The sequence below is a fragment of the Chenopodium album genome, chromosome 21, assembly GCF_948465745.1.
Source record: "Chenopodium album chromosome 21, dcCheAlbu1.1, whole genome shotgun sequence".
NCBI classification, from domain to species: Eukaryota; Viridiplantae; Streptophyta; class Magnoliopsida; order Caryophyllales; family Amaranthaceae; genus Chenopodium; species Chenopodium album.
In genome coordinates, this window is record NC_137854.1 from 3,630,859 (window position 1) to 3,647,340 (window position 16,482).

General features: G+C 35.3%; 2 protein-coding genes and 1 long non-coding RNA gene across 4 annotated transcripts; 1 reads left to right on the forward strand and 2 right to left on the reverse strand.

Annotated features, from left to right (window-relative positions):
- Positions 1-2,033: 2,033 nt before the first annotated feature.
- LOC145602925 (uncharacterized) lies at positions 2,034-6,271 on the reverse strand. 2 transcript variants are annotated; one of them, XR_014104647.1, is made up of 4 exons: positions 6,117-6,271; positions 3,477-3,615; positions 2,496-2,738; positions 2,034-2,394 (listed from the first exon to the last, which is right to left on the reverse strand). It is a non-coding gene; the product is annotated as an uncharacterized LOC145602925 (long non-coding RNA). The 2 variants fall into 2 exon arrangements; XR_014104646.1 differs by having other exon boundaries at positions 2,496-3,615.
- A 150-nt stretch (positions 6,272-6,421) lies between these two features.
- LOC145601464 (uncharacterized) lies at positions 6,422-12,613 on the forward strand. The gene is made up of 7 exons (XM_081657484.1): positions 6,422-7,616; positions 9,364-9,611; positions 9,827-9,982; positions 10,150-10,306; positions 10,460-10,602; positions 10,798-10,833; positions 11,503-12,613. The coding sequence occupies exons 1-7, from the start codon at positions 7,541-7,543 to the stop codon at positions 12,220-12,222; spliced, it is 1,536 nt and encodes a 511-aa protein (XP_081513610.1). The 5' UTR covers positions 6,422-7,540; the 3' UTR covers positions 12,223-12,613.
- Positions 12,614-12,746: 133 nt separating this feature from the next.
- LOC145601935 (short-chain dehydrogenase/reductase rusD-like) lies at positions 12,747-15,713 on the reverse strand. The gene is made up of 3 exons (XM_081658025.1): positions 14,643-15,713; positions 14,172-14,331; positions 12,747-13,146 (listed from the first exon to the last, which is right to left on the reverse strand). Exons 1-3 carry the CDS (start codon positions 14,992-14,994, stop codon positions 12,810-12,812), a joined length of 849 nt encoding a protein of 282 aa, XP_081514151.1. The 5' UTR covers positions 14,995-15,713; the 3' UTR covers positions 12,747-12,809.
- Positions 15,714-16,482: the final 769 nt, after the last annotated feature.

The following is a 16,482-nucleotide window of genomic DNA, read 5'->3' on the forward strand; positions in this document are numbered from 1 at the left end:
CCTCATTCATCATCATATTCATCAAAATCTCACTCCTCCTTCGTGGTTCATCAACAAAATTTCTCTTTCCTCCTTCATCATCAAAATCTCTCTCCTCCACCATCAAAATCTCACTCCTCCTTCATCATCTCCATCTTCCATGGAGATCTAAAATTGGAGGTGGTTTTGGGCGGCACGAGTATCGTGGATATGGTGGTCAAGGTTTTGTGGGTTTCGTGGGTGGATCTAAGTGTCGAGGGTCTAGGTGGTGTTCAAGGTTTCATGGGTGTTGTGGGTGGGCTAGGAGGTGTTGGGTTTTATGGTGGTAGTTGGGATTAATTCAATTCGTGGTGGTGGTGGTTGGGATTAATTCAATTCGTGGGGGGAAGGGGGTGGTTCGATTGAGGATTTCGTGGTTTTGGTGGTTGTTTTCAGTGGGTTATAGTGGTGGTTTTCAGTGGTGGTATTTAGTGGATTTTGGTGGTTTTCAATGGGTTTTGATGGTGGTTTTCTGGGTGTTGGTGGTATTCGGTGGTGGTTGTTTCAGTAGGTTTGTTGGTGGTGGTTTTCGGTGGGTTCTGGGTGTCGGTGGTGGTGGTTTTCGGCGGGTTCTGGGTTTCGGTGGTGGTGGTTTTTGGTGGGTTCTGGGTTTCAGTGGTGGTGGTGAATTTGGGTTTCGAGTTTGGTGGTTTATTGATTTTGGTTAATTGTGGTTTTTTAAAAATTTGATTAATACTTAAGTACTACCCTTATATTTCAATAATCATGTTTTAAAAATTTTGCCTAGGAGTCCGCACATGTCCCTTTTGTTGCAAATAACTGTTAACGGAGGTAGTATATAAATGGCCATTCCAAACTAAAGCCCTGATCTTTCCTTTTAAACACTTAGCATAGCCCTGATCTCCCCTTTTAAATACAGAGCTTTTTATCCAACAAAGAAACACACATCCCAATGACTAAGCACAATCTTCGAACCCTCCCACTCACCACTCACCACTCACCTGTAACATATATTGTCTAAAACCACCTATTTACAATCAACACCACTTCAAATAACCAGAAGTAACAAAAAATAGCAAAAAAAAATCCAGCACAGAAAGGAAGATAATAGCAATAGGCAATCAGTGAAGCAAGTACCTTGAAAACAGGTACACCCAACTCAATTACAGCTTCACCTTAGACACTGTGCTCAACTCGTAACTCAATTATAGCTTCACCTGAGACATTGTGCTCAACTATTAGCCTTGACAAACTGGTTTTAGTTGCAAATTTCAATATATACGCACAGAATATTTCCACAAAGAAAATCATACTGAACTGTTAGAATTTTTACCAGGAATATATAAAATTAAGCATGCACATCATAATGTACTTTCCTTTCCAAGTTTATCCAACAAATCACATGTTTAAACCACGTCACTCTTCTATTCTTCTAAATTATAAATGAAGATATCAAGGAAAAAAGCCATACAATCCAATTTAAAAAGCCTATAAAAAAACACAAGCTAGCATTGATGTCATATATGAGTGGCCAACAATAGAGTGTGAGAATTCCTTTAGCTTTTTTTTTTTTTCAAAAACCTTGCATAGATTATTGCAAGTACAGGGGAAAACAACTACAAAAAATTAACCAGAGTGTGAGAATCCCTTTCTTTCTACAAAATTCTACTCCTTTTTTTTTGTTATGCACTTTAAAGCAATAATCTATGCAAGGTTTTTGTGGAAACAAATTTTAATTTGGATGAAATAGAGAAAGCAAATTGTTAATCCCTTTTTGTCTTCAACAATGCAATATGATATTATAAAAGTGTTCTGAGTCGTAGCATCCAGGCAATGTTATCAGGATCGGGATTCCAAGTTGGATCGGAAAGGCCTAGCAGGATCGGATCGTAGGATCGAATCGTAGGATCGCACGATCCTACCAATTTTCAATTCTAAGACAAAGTAGATGTATAAAATTGTTGTGGGATCATATTTTATGTAAAAACAACACTAATAATGCTAATACTTAGTGATTTACTCATTGAAAAGGCGATACTTCATTAAAAAGCTAATTATAGCGAATATTTCGACATCTTTCTCAATAAATTTGTACATAAAATCTTGAGAACAAGGCAATAGTTATGAGTTCAATACTTCAATGACAAAATAATACACATAATGACATAAAATAGTTTTAATTACAAAAATCTTAGTTTTAATTAAAGTATATTCATCAATCATCATATCCAAAACTCAAATTGCCATACTCAACATCATCACTTCTAACATTAGTTTCTCCTGTACTAGTTGGCTCATTTTCAAAGTTGTTGCCATCACCAAAATCGTCATCATCATTAAATTCATTTGAGCCCATATAAGTTGATGCAATGTCATCATCATTGTCGGTTAAATTTGTTACTTCAACGATTTCATCTACACAATATGTGGCAAAAATAATCAAAAAGGTGAAATAGGAGAAGATAAGATTTTTATAAGTAATAAATATTAAATGAAAAGGAAAATAAAAAGCTCACCATCATGGTCTTCATGATTTTCATCTCCATTTCATCTCCAGTAGAAAACGAACAAAAACATGCAAATTTACCAAAACAATCCCTAAATTACTAAGCAAATAAAGAAAAATTGAAAATTTCATAATAAAAGAACATACCTTTGCAAGCTTGGAGCAAAAAAATGGAGTTTATGCATCATGCATGTGTCGATTTGCGTGAATAAGATAATGGTGAAATGGAGATTTGGAGTTGAATGACTTGAATCTTGAATGTCGGTGAAATGGATAGGAAAAAGTGATCAAAAAGGGTTTTTTTTACAAATAAGATAATGATATCTTGGATTCTTAAGGCTAGAATATTAATGGGCCAGCCCATAATATGTTTGGCTGACTAAATTTTCACAAATGTAAGCTTTAATGTAGGATCGTTGGAATCGACATAGGATCGCGATCCCACCGATCCTATACGATCCCAACGATCCTATGCCCGATTTTTTGCAAAACCGATCTTAAGGACGATCCAAGTTGTTTGATGAGATTAGGATCGTACGATCCTACGATCCGGATCGCGATTTTGATAACATTGCATCCAGGTGATCTGAATCCAGCTTTTGTTCGCATATTTAACTTATTTCTTATGTGCATATTTACCATATATATAGGGGCTAGTACATTAATTCGAAAACAATTCAACACTTGATAAACTATGACTTAATTCAATATAACCTCTTCATTTTGACCATATTAACAAGACACAACCCATTGGCCATCATTTGTGATTTGAATAAGGAAAATATCAACTTATCATAATTTTTACTTATTGATACAATTATATTAATGGTCTAAAGTTGCACATTGACAAATGAGAAAGTCATACTAAGTAAACAAAAAGCTAAACATGCTTGACTCTGCCAAAAAGTAGTCAAGTTCTCCAAAGAACATAAAACAACTAAAAAATAGATCTTAATGAGATAAATCACATAAGTGCAAGCACAATATATACCTATAAAATGTTGAGTCAGCTTCAGTTGCAATAACATTGGCTTAGTATGATTTTCCTATTCCAGGCGGTCCATACAAAAGAAAAGCTATAAACTTCAACGTCAAATGGTGCACAATCAATGTCAAAACTCAAGTACAACCTGTAAACATAATCAAATGGTGCAGTCATCAATCTCTAAAATAATAGTTTAGCATAAGTTCAAAAGGCTAAAAAGCAATTAACCAAATGAAACACTTAAAACCCAGTTACTGTTATTCCTAAAATAAAAAAATAAAAAAAATCAAAACAACCAGAAAAGCACAATTAGCAATTGCGACTGGAAACTTGAATGCTCGCTAACTGCCTCATGCCGAAAATAGAAACACCGAAACTTGTCAGATCTAGCATCGAGAGAAATTTACAATTTCTTCTCATTTTCTGGTGAAATTCAACACATTGAGATCCAGCAGTTTGTTGTTATTCTCCTAAATTTGGATATTTATCAATTAATTAATTAATTAATGGATATTTCTTGTTTAACTCCATTAATTTTTGGGTGCAGTGAATCAGTTAACTCAAAGACTGCATTTGTTACTTTTCGAGAAGAGAAAGCTCTTGAAATTGCTTTGCTGTAGTAATTGGAATATTGTATTTCCCTCTTTGCATATTAATTTTGAACTTCATTTGATATCTGTTTTAATTTGATTTTTTCATTTGATATCTGTTTTTAAAAACTAACAAGCAATCATTTACTGCTAAAGGAATAGACATAATTCACATAAATCAAGCCTTTTATTCATCAAATCCAAATAGAAGGCAGCCTCTAAAGCTTTCTTTTTAAAATCAGAAACTGGTGATTCAGATCAGTGCAAGAATTGAAAAATGCAAGTCATACACTTAACAGAGCTATAGTTGAGCATGAATCGATCAATAACATAACGCATCACAATACAAGTTTCACAGATGAGCATAGTTTTACTCCAAAAAAAAACTAATCAAAAAAAAAATCAAGGTAGGAGAAACCTAATGAAGATCATACATGAAACTATGACCACCCTATATCAAGGAACACTCAATAGGATTCAAACATCGACGATTATTTGAAGGCATTGATATCGATGATGTAGCTTCAAGGAACACTCAATACGATATCAAACTCTGTTTGATATCAATGCCTTCAAATAATCGTATCGAGAAACCTAATGAAGATCAGTCATGAAACCTAATGAAGATCAGTCATGAAACTATGTAATTACTAATCCATTTCAAATCTTGTATTTACTATATCACCTTAACAAAGGCATTGTATACAAAACCAAACAAATATGCAATTTCACAAATTATTGATTCGTCTAACAAAAATATGTTGAATGCACATCCATCGAATTCTCTCTATCATCATAACTTGAAAAGTGGCAACTCTATTTCTTATCCCACTTAGCCCTTTCCCCGTTGCTTACTCATTCCATCACTCTCCTTTCATGGTTCCATGTAATTCACAAATAAATGAACATATGCATGTTGTGACATAGATATTAGGCATTGTTTAAAATTAATAAAAAAGTTTATATTCGCTACATAAGGCATTATTAGGTTTCTCAATACGATTACATGACCACGTGGACTATCCTAATAAACTATCGATGATTATTTGAAGGCATTGATATCTATGTTCAAACTTATCTAATATAGCCTAATTATTTTAATTCAATGGATTGCATATATGAATCCTATTGAGTGTTCCTTCCCACGTATTAGGTTATATTAGCCTTCAAATTTTATTAGCCTAATAAAAAAAAGAACATTATACGGATAATATGAGTAACACATTATATAAAATTAAAAAGTTTGTTTAAATTGACACATAGTATAGTAGTAGTGAATCATTGTACTATATATGCAAGCAGAAAAACTCACCTATTTAGCTTATACTTGAATATATATGGACATTTATATAAATTATATTCTTTAGTTATATGGTTGAAAATAGGGTCTAACTACGGAAGACTATCAAACACAGGACAAAAGATCGAAGTTTGAAAGTGTTGAGATATGAATTATTTACTAATTTTATAAATTATAAAATATAAAATATGGATTTTACATCATTTCTTACAAAGTTTCTGATTTGAACATATAGAGCATATACGTATTATGGAGTCCTATTTTGTTGTACTTGAGAGAAAGCTTCCTGGTTAGAGAGTCACAGGATACGAAGGAAGTCAGGAAAGCTAAGGGGTTGGAGGACATCTCAGATCTCACATGACTCACAAAAATCGAACCATCTCCACTCAAAACCCAAGAAATTAAAGTGAAGTGAGCTACAGATGTTGCATGTATCATCTCCACTTAGAATCCCTTTAATTTGAACAACTAAAAAGTGAATTTTAAACAAAGACCCTAAGATCGAAGTAACTAAACCCCAAAATCAAATTAGAAACTCAACCCCAAAAATCAAATTAGAAGCTCAACACCAGAAATCAAACAAATATATACACTCAAACAAATCAAAGACCCTAAGATCGAAGTAACTAAACCCCGAAATCAAATTAGAAGCTCAACCCCAAAAATCAAATTAGAAGCTCAACACCAGAAATCAAACAAATATATACACTCAAACAAATATATACACTTAAAATAAGTAAATAATATAATAATTACCTCAGCTACAATGGAACAAAGGAACTCGGAGCACGCTTCAGTTGAAGAAAACTCTAAGTGACCATCAAAAGTAAAAAGAGAAAAGGAGGAAAGAGAAAGAGAGTAGGAAGAGAGAGAAAGTAGAAATGAATGAGTGATGGAAAGTGAATTAAGGAGAAAGAAGGACAGACAAAGCTAACGTGGAAGGCAAAAGAAGTCAAGGTCCAGTGGTAGGACCGTAAATAACATGCCAAGCCGAGGATATAACCGTCCGCACACTGCTCTACTGTTCATAATGAACAGTTCCGAAGGTCTTCTCTCTTTTTAAAGAGTGTAGATAAACACATTCTTTTGTCAACTAAGCAGATCATGTGGTTGGTTCTCAAAGAATCAAGCAACTTATTACTCAAGTCGTAACTTACATCAGTAAAATCCCATCAAATTTGGCTCAAAATACTTAATTTCGATGAATTCAGCGGGACAACAAAGTTGAATAACACGGGATAAATTCAAAATCCCCCATTTACAAACAAGATTAAGATCGGAATTTTCAGTAATGTCGCTTCTCATTGAGGCAAAATCGTAATAGCATACGAGTAAAACCCTTATGACAAGAGGGCACAAATGATGATGAATGAGAAGATCCAAAGTGAAGAAACTCTAGTTGAAAAACTTCACACAAAAATGCCCTGAAATGAGCAAGAACATGAGTTTTCTCACTTTCCCATAGTCATTCACAGACATCCTCAACTCTTGTTTTTAAAATCTAAAATTCCCCTCTTTTCTCCTCTCTTCTTTCTCTCTCCTCTGCAACAACACTCTCAACTCTTGTCATTTTTGCGGCTCTCAAAAACATTCGAAATCTCAATTCTTCGATTCAATTTCTCACTCTTTTCATTCATTCTTCTCTTCAACTCTACCTTTCTCTCTCAATTTCTTCTTCTTTGAATCTCTGAAAAATTTCTTGATTTTTTTTTTCCATCTTTGTTGAATTGAATTAATACTGATTTCAGTCAATCGATTTCTTCGCCTTTTGCATTGTTTTCGGTTTCATTGGAATCGTCTTTGTTCGAAATCGTAAGGGTTTTAATTCATTTCCCAAATTTTCCTCTGTAATCTTGCTGTTCTTTTCTTTGTTGTCCAAATTTCATTCTTAATTTTTTTTTTGTATAAATCGAATGTGCTGATTTGTGTATTGGAATTATTTTGTACTCCGTTGTTGAAATTTTGAAAAAATCGAAAAATAATTGATGTTGGAATTCCATGTTTTGCTTCAATTCCGAGGGTTTATTAGGTTTTCTGGTTCATGAATTCAATTGAACCAGGAAGAGAGAGAAAGAAAGTTTGCAAGCCAATAAATCGAAGAATTTTCATCTGAAAAACTCTTCATTTGCGGTAAAATTTGATTCATTTTTGTACTGCTAAGAAATCTCAGGTTTGCTGGGATGAATAGTGTTTTCAGTGAACAGATATTAGCTGATAAGCTATCAAAGCTCAATAGCACTCAACAATGTATAGAAAGTATCCTTCTTTTTCTCTATTTTTTGCTGGAATTAATGCCAATTTTGTATTGTTTGGAAGTTTTCAATGTTTAACTTATTGATATGAATTCATTTGTTTGTATTATGATGTACCCTTTGTTTTGGTAGTGAGGTATTTCTTGAATTTTTTCTATTTGATTTGTATAATCTATTTACAGTTTGTTTGGTAGGCGGTTATAAACTTATAAGTGGTGGTAATGGCAATGAATTTGTAGCTGTACTAATCCTGTGGCCAAATCCAGTAGTAAATGATGATGTTTTATACTCCTTGTGTTTCTAGTCTGAAAGACAATATATAGTGTTGTGTAATGAAAACGTATGGTCACGTGTAGTGGAGGTGTTATTATTCTATATTCGATTGTGATCAGTATAGGCAATGGATTTGTAGATAATCCCGACCTATATGTGGATTTTTGTTGCAAAACAGTAACGTATGGTCACGTGTAGTGGAGGCGTTGAGGTGTTTTCATTGAATACTATAGGCAATGAGTATGTAGATAAACTTGAGTTTACGTTTAGGCTGTGTAGTTTGAAAGGAGATCAACGGTTTGCAGTTATCTATTGAATTGAGGGTGGACTTCAATGCTATTCAAAGTTTGAACATCTTTTCATGCCTTTCATGCATTAGTTGTATTTACTTTACCGATTGATTTGGTTCTATTTATGTACTTGGTGTCATGGATCTTGGATTTTATGAATTTAAATGTACGGAGTAGTGATGAGAGAAATCCGGATACACATTTTGGTGCCGACAATTAGCATTCTAGAAAAGGATTGTGGTGGTGTAAACTGTAAAGGAAGACCGTGGAAAATGTGAAGGGATTTTGTGTTCAAATTTTCACTTGAATTTTCCATCTAGAAAAACTTCAACAAGTTGATAAGCTACAAGGAAATTATTTAATTTGCGATATTGATTTTGAGACATTTGTAGCAATTTATGATGACTGGCAGCTTCAGTGCTGCTTACATATAGCTATGTTTAATTTTTTAATCTCCCCTCTTGCTATCTGACATATACCATGCCATTGCGGGCTAAGTCTTCATGCTAGAAAACAAATGTAAGTGTAGTTGCTTAATAGGCAAGGTTGCCGAGATTAATGATTAATATTTAGTGCTCTCCTTAGCAGCTCTTATCTAAGCACTTACTATGGTGAACTTTTCCAATACCATGCTGTACATATGAAGAAATATTCTTTCTTTGGCTTAATTAGAGTGTACCTGTGGTGGTAGTCCAGCAAGCCAATCTTGGTAGCAAAATTGGAAGTTATTGGAATTTATTTTGTTCGCCCATTTTTGGTGTAAACATGGGCTATATTGGGTGTATGGGAAGTTTATTTATTCTCTTTTTGGTACAGAGAGATTTGTTCCTTTTATTAGGAGAGAATGATTAGATTTTGAGGATTGAGGTTTTGTAGAGTTGTGGTTTACAGTTTTCTATTTTTTCACATAAGATATGGTAGCCACTGTAATAGTGCATACAATCTTCAGTTTCTTTCAAATCTGTAAGTTGTTTTTGTCACACCCTAAGCCATTATTTCTTATACAAATAGTTTCTCATGTATATGTTTCATATGTATGTTTTTCTTGCTTGGATTCTGCTATGTTTTATAGCTCTTGTAATCTCCATAATGGTGCTGAAAGAGTGAAAGATTGTTGGTTAGATTATTAGCTTTATCTATTGTTTGTGGAAGTCATTTAGAATACTTGTCACCTTAACTCCTAAATAGCATTGTCGCACTGGTGCATATTTCACCGAAGCAAAGCTGAAGTGGTTGTAGCAACATGGAACCAACAGTTCCATAGTTCTGAGATGACTCAGAAAGTTCCCCTTCTATATCTTGCCAATGACATACTACAGAACAGCAAACGTAAAGGTAATGAGTTTGTTATTGAGTTCTGGAAGGTACTTCCTCAGGCTCTCAAGGATGTCCATAACAAAGGTGATGATCAAGGAAAGAAGGTCGTCTCCAGATTGGTATGCCTTATACATTCTTGCTCCTATGATTACGATAAATTGCTTTTGTATCGCATTTAGAATAAATTATTTTCTCGTTCTGAACATCTTAAGTTTACTTTCAATGATTATACTACTAAAGTTATTAAACTTGATAGGTTTTTTTATTTGAATTAAAGCATGTGTAGTCTATGAAATCATTATTCATATTCCAAGCTCTAATCTGTGCTTTGCAGGTTACAATTTGGGATGAAAGAAAAGTTTTTGGGAACAAGGCACAAAATCTGATAGATATAATGCTTAAAGATGAGACACTTCCTCCTCTTGAGTTCAGTAAGAAGCGATCACGGACAGTCAAGATTGTACGAAGGGATTCACGCTCCATAAGGACGGTGAGATCCTACTATCCTGTTGCTTTCATGTTTGTAATAACCTATTTTTACTTTTATTGTTATGTGCTGAGGTCATTGGTGACCCAGATGATTGTCCATACTTTGGTTTATTCTCTTGTTATTAACACAAGTCTTAATCATCATGCAACTCACAATTATTGATACAGAAATTATCTATTGGGGGCCCCGCAGAGAAAATTGTGACAGCTTTCCATTCAGTTCTTAATGAACATCTCACAGAAGAATCGGAGATGAGTAGGTGCAAGTCTGCAGTGAACCGTGTGAGGAAAATGGATCATGATGTTGAAAAAGCTTGTGCTCAAGGTAAAGTGTAGATTTGCTGGGATTGTAATAAATTTGCTGTATCCATTATGAAAATAAATGCTGATTGGTGATATAGAACAAATTTGTTTTATTAGTGGAATATGATGCATTTCTTGTTATAAGGAAAGCTTAGCGTGATACTTTACATTTCAGCGAAGGATCCACAGCGAAAAACTTTGGCCAAAGAATTGGAGGAGGAAGAGGCTATTTTGAAAGAGTGTGTTGAGAAACTGAAATCAGTTGAAGCAAATAGAGCAGCGCTTGTTACTCAGCTAAAAGAAGTGCTGCAAGAGCAGGTATGAATTAAGGTTTTTTATTTATTATTGGCAGATGATTTTTTTAGATACAATAGGCAGAAGAAATGTTGATTGTTTATTTTTTATTGAAAAGAGGAGTAAGTTTAAGAATCGGAAAGAAATGGATACCATGTTCTTAGCTATGGTCTTTTATTAGCTGGTCTAACACACGATCACTGTGTCTGACATTGACAGGAATCTGAATTGGAGAATGTCCGTACACAAATGCAGGTACTTTCTGCTCTCTTGTCACTCACAATTGTGATAATTGTGTTGCTTCAGTATGGTTTTCTCTTACATGGTTGTGCAAATAGCCATGGTTGAAAGGGTACATTTTGACCTTAATTCTGATTTATAGATTGATGAGAGGACAGGCAATAGAGATACAATAATCATAGTAACAGTGATAGTAATACTTGTATGCAAACAGCTGCCTCTGCTTTTGCAGAATTTAGGCGTATCGTGTATTTCTCAACAATAATCCTCTTGGTGAGAACTTGATTGGGTATTCTGTATATCTCATCCCAGATCCACTTAGTGGAACTCTGTTAAGTATTATGTATATCTCATCCTTTTTGCTGAAATTTAAGTTATAAATTAGAACAAAGCCCTACTCTTCTGCTTCTATGACCCTCAATAGATGTCCTGTAGTTGATGTTTGAATGATTGGAAGCCCCTCGTGTTCTCTTACTTTATTATATTTGGACGTATTTTTATGCTTTATGTATGTTAGATATATAAAATTAAAGTTGGTAGCCTTACCTATCACGCCACCACTAACTATTACTTGCTGACTAGCAGCTGTGTTGAGCTGATATGAGGTGGAGACTGGAGAGATTTGATGGTTTTGATTCTGGAAAGTAATTTCAGTAATAATAATTGGATCGTCTTTATGTTCAGGTTGCCCAAGCACAAGCCGAGGAGGCTAACACCATGCGAAAGCGGCTCAATGATGAAAATTATGTTGCAACTCCAAATGCCAATGCGGGAAAATCCAAGAAGACTGCTGCAGACATTGCAGCTGAGGTTGCTGACAAACTCACTGCTTCTAGCTCATCTCAGTTGATCATGACTTCTGTCTTGTCAACATTTGCAGCTGAAGAAGCTAAGAAGAAAGCTGGCCTTGCTAAAACAAACTCAGTTTCGAATTCTTATCCCTCACAATCTGTCAGTTCGGCCCTTAATTCAATGCCAAAGCAGGAGCAGCCACCATCTGTTTCGCTGCCAGCTGCTCCCGCGAATCAGTATCAATCAATGTTGGTTAACCAGCAAAACATGCAAAATATGAGCCCAAACCCTCAGACCCAGTATCAGTTACTTTCAAATCCAACTTCCCAACAGTATGCCCAAACACCAAGAGGGATCAATTCCTATGGTTATGGGAGTCTTCCTCCACCAGGTCCGCCACCACCTCATGTCATGCATCCGATGATGCCTATGGCTCAAAACCAAATGCAAATGAATCAACAGCAGATGATGCCAATGGCACAACAATCAGCGCCATTGTCACAGCAACAATCGATGATGTTGATGCAACAGCAACCACCAGCTCCTCCAAGTTTTCGCCCTCTTCAACCACCTGGTATGGTGTATTATACACAATCCCATCAGCTTCAATGATGGGGATTCTCAAATTAGTTTGTGATAATTCATTTAGATGGACTCCTTTTTTCCCTATTGAAGCATTCCCTTGTTCAAAATGTCCCCATTCAGAAGGGGGACATTAGAGTAGGAAAAAGGTTGAGCTTTTATTCATACATTAATACAGGAAGGAATAATGGTACTAGGATAGTAGCTCTTGACTGTTGATTCAGTGCAGGTAGAGCTATGTAATGTGTAATTACTGATTAAGCCTGATTAGGATTTCGGTCCCTATAGTTTCCCAGTTGCTAACCTTAATTAGTGTTCTTATCACTGTAAAGTGAAGTATTAGTATGCATAAAAAAGCATATTCTGGTTAGGTAGTTTTAATAGCACAGTTTGGAAAACTTTAGTTGACATTTGGTGCTGGATTTTATCTCATAGTTAGGAAAATTGTGATATTTTTAACCATTATTTGTTTTAAAATTTTAATTCTTTCTTCACCCAATATTTAAGTGATTGGTGATGAGACAGAGCAGAATACGAGACCAGACTCACATAGATATAATCAATGGAGGCATCAATCAACGTTATAAGGAGTAATACAAAATCCTTATACTAACTAATCAACATTTCATTGCAAGCCGCATAATGAAATCCCGGACAAAGATTGGCATATAGTACATAATTTTCATCACAGTGGACTGATGACCATAGGAGAACCAAGCAGGCGGGTTTTTCTTCATTATCTGAGTAACAGTTTTCTTTGCAAACTCTTCCGCTGGTGTTGACTTAGGGCCCTGAGAAATGGTAGCTCTTTCGCGTATAGCTGCATCATATTGCTTGTATAGCTTCCACTCTGGAAATCGGCTATAGGTAGCAATGGCGGCGTTCCCTATATTTGATTTGATAGCACCAGGTACAACATTGATAACATCAATACCTAAAAGCCCAAGTTCAAACCTGCGCAACGGAGTAAAAGACTTGAAGTTAATACGTAATGAACAGCTTTTTCTATGCTACCAATACAATTGATTTCTAGCAATCATTTGATAGGTACAAACAGACTTACTCAAAAGAAATCAAGCAAAACAATGCTCTACAAATTCTTCTACTTGTATTTTGTAGCATGTTCATTGACATCAAACTCTATTAGGCCGTTAATAGCAAGATTTACAGGCAACAATCATCAAATTTCTGACATTTTTACAAACATGGGAAATGGGCTCATTAAACAGGACTAAAATACAGGATCAAGGCTGATGATCCTATTTGAATCACGCTATAAGGAACCTTATAAACTTGTTACTAGGCTCGAACATCCGAAGGCCAACATACCTCCGAGAATACCAAACTGCTCAAGAGTTTTTACATTCAGATCACATCATGAAGTTACATTACTGCTCTGTGTACTTTCTGGAAGTCCAGGGATTCGAGCATACTCGACTGCTCACGGATTTTTACAGTTTGATCATTTATGAAGTCCATATTACTGTTTCCTAAAGCTTAAACTCTGAATTCTACCAAATGTTGACTGAGAATATCAACTATATGTCAAAGATTTCATATAACAAAGTTCGTAATCTTTTCTGATAGCATTTGAGCTCACAGATACTTCTAGAAAGTAGCTATCTTTATCTCTAATCTAACAAAGTTTTTCTCCAAGCTTGTACCTAGCTCAAAACACACTACCCCTCTAACCGGCCTAACCGTATCCGCGCAGCTGATTTTATAAGGCTGCTAATCACCATTTTAACAATCTGTAGGTTATTAGAGTGCCTAATAGGCAGTCTCACTCAGATGACAGCAGTTGATTAGTTGCATAATGTTACTCCTTCCGTCCCAAATTAATCCTTATGTCTTTCCTTTTCACTAGTTCATTAGTTCCAAATTAATTGCAACATTACTATACGCCTATACTTGACAATATAAGTATGCAAGGTTGAATAAGAAAAACAACTACACATATATGAGCACAAATGACAAACCTTAGAGAATCTGAAAGAGCATGTATAGCAGCTTTTGACGCTGTATAAACACCTCCCCATGGTAAAGGTGACAACACAGTTACACTCCCAACATTCACTATCTTCCCCTTTTTTCTCAACGCCATGTTCGGTACCACCCCTTGTATCAATCTAATGCTACCTGTTCACATATAACACATATACTCAATCAAACCGACTCGTATACATTTCATATACTTCCTCCGTTTCCTTTAGTTGCAACGTTTTTGAGTCCTGCACTTGTCAATGCATAATTTAAACCATACCCTTTATACGAAAATATAAATTGAAATGAATCTAACAAAATTCTCCCGACTATAATTAGTCATAATATAAACCACCAAATGTGGTCAAATGAAAATAAACGAAATGACAAATTTCAAATGTTGCAACTAAAAGTGAACGACCACTCGTAGTTAATAAATATAAAATCGCAAAAACTCGATAATTTACCAAAAACATTGGTGTCAAACGTTCGTTGCATAGCAGAAATAGGGATCTCAGCAAGAGGACCAACACATTGAACACCAGCATTATTAACAAGAATATCAATCCGCCCAAACTTATCCAAAACGCTTGAAATCACGTCATTTACGCTATCCTCCGACAACACATCCAGTTCTTTAACTGTAATACGAGGATCTTGTTCCAATGATGAGATGGTTGTCAGAGATCTGCTAGTGGCCACCACGTGGCAGTTTTCCGCCGCAAAAGCACGTGCCAAGGCGTTTCCGATGCCGCCATCTGAGCAACCTGTGATTAGTACTACTGGTGGTTGTTGTTGTTGTTGGTTATTGTCCGCCATTAAAATGGGAGGAGAGAGAAAATGTTGATTGCGTATTTTTGTATAAAGTTGGTGAGGAAGGAAGAAGAGAAGATAGGTTGATGAAAATGTCGATGATACTCGTATTATTTTTCTTAAATACTTTTTTAATCAAAATTGATACTACTATAGGTCTATAGTATTCTTTTTTTCCCCTTGGGCTAGAGCTGTCAAAAGCTGACCCGACCCGAAAAACCGACCCTAACCCGTCTGAACTCGAAAAAAATGGTGACCCGAACCCGACCTAACCCGACCTGAAACCAACCCTAGACCTGAGTTGACCTGAGTATTTGAGACCCGAACCCGACCATGAACCGACCTAGAGAGGACCCGACCCGAATGTGACCCGTAAATTATTGACCTGAACCGAACCCGCCTCGAACCCGAGAATGAACCAAACCCGATTTAACCCGTCAAAACCCAAATTCAACCCGACCTGTTACTAACCCGACCCGTTCCTAACCCGACTCGAATTCAAACCCGACCTGTTACAAACCCGATTCGAGATCAACCCGACTTGTTATTGACCCGACCCTAATTCAACCCGACTTGTTATTGACCCGACCCAAATTTAAACTCGACCTATTACTAACCCGAATTTTAGGATTTAGGAGTTTTTAGGATAAAAAGAGTACTCCGTATTGACTATTGAGTTTTAGGCTTTTTTTCAATTTATTTTGATTGATTTTCATTTTCCTAATTATCTTCAACTTCCTATCTGAGCAATGAGCTTGAGTTATATGAGGAGATTGAGGATATGAGAAGATTGAGGATATGAGATGATAGAGGTGAGTGAGGTGGAGCTATATGAGCCGTCAATGTTTTTTAAACGCATTTGAGGCAGTATGAGGTGAGTGAGGTGGTAGTGATTTCAGCCAAATGTATCTTCCTTTTTTTTTTTTTTTTTTCTAAATTTATCTTCAACTTCCATATAAGTATATGGCTATTTAAAATCCTTTTAATGGTCCTTTTTTCAAATTTTATTATTATTATTATTATTATTATTATTATTATTATTATTATTATTATTATTATTATTATTATTATTATTATTATTATTATTATTATTATTATTATTATCATTATCATTATTATTATTATTATTATTATTATTATTATTATTATTATTATTTTAATTTTTTTTTTAAAGTTTTTGACTTGAACCGAACCCGACCCGAACCCGAGAATGACCCGACTTAATTATAACCCGCAAATTATTGACTTGAATCGAACCCGACTCAAACCCGATAATGACCCGACTTGATTATAACCCGCAAATTATTGACTTAAACTGAACCCGATAATGACCCAACCTGATTATAACCCGAAAATAATTGACTTGAACCGAACCCGACTCGAACCCGAACAAGACCCTAACTCATTTAAACCCGTAAAAACCCGAATTTAACCCGACTTGTTTTTCACCCGACCCGAATGTAACCCGACCTTTTATTGACCCGACCTAAACCC

What these genes read in the sequence shown, in the direction of transcription:
- LOC145601464 (XM_081657484.1), top strand. Translation starts at nt 7,541, where the DNA reads ATGAATAGTGTTTTCAGTGAACAGATATTAGCTGATAAGCTATCAAAG. An exon ending in TGAAAAAGCTTGTGCTCAAG is followed by an intron (nt 10,307 to 10,459) that starts GTAAAGTGTAGA and finishes TTTACATTTCAG; the next exon opens with CGAAGGATCCACAGCGAAAA. An exon ending in ATGTCCGTACACAAATGCAG is followed by an intron (nt 10,834 to 11,502) that starts GTACTTTCTGCT and finishes CTTTATGTTCAG; the next exon opens with GTTGCCCAAGCACAAGCCGA.
- LOC145601935 (XM_081658025.1), bottom strand. Translation starts at nt 14,994, where the DNA reads ATGGCGGACAATAACCAACAACAACAACAACCACCAGTAGTACTAATC. An exon ending in GTTTGACACCAATGTTTTTG is followed by an intron (nt 14,332 to 14,642) that starts GTAAATTATCGA and finishes ATATGTGAACAG; the next exon opens with GTAGCATTAGATTGATACAA. An exon ending in GCTCTTTCAGATTCTCTAAG is followed by an intron (nt 13,147 to 14,171) that starts GTTTGTCATTTG and finishes TCCGTTGCGCAG; the next exon opens with GTTTGAACTTGGGCTTTTAG.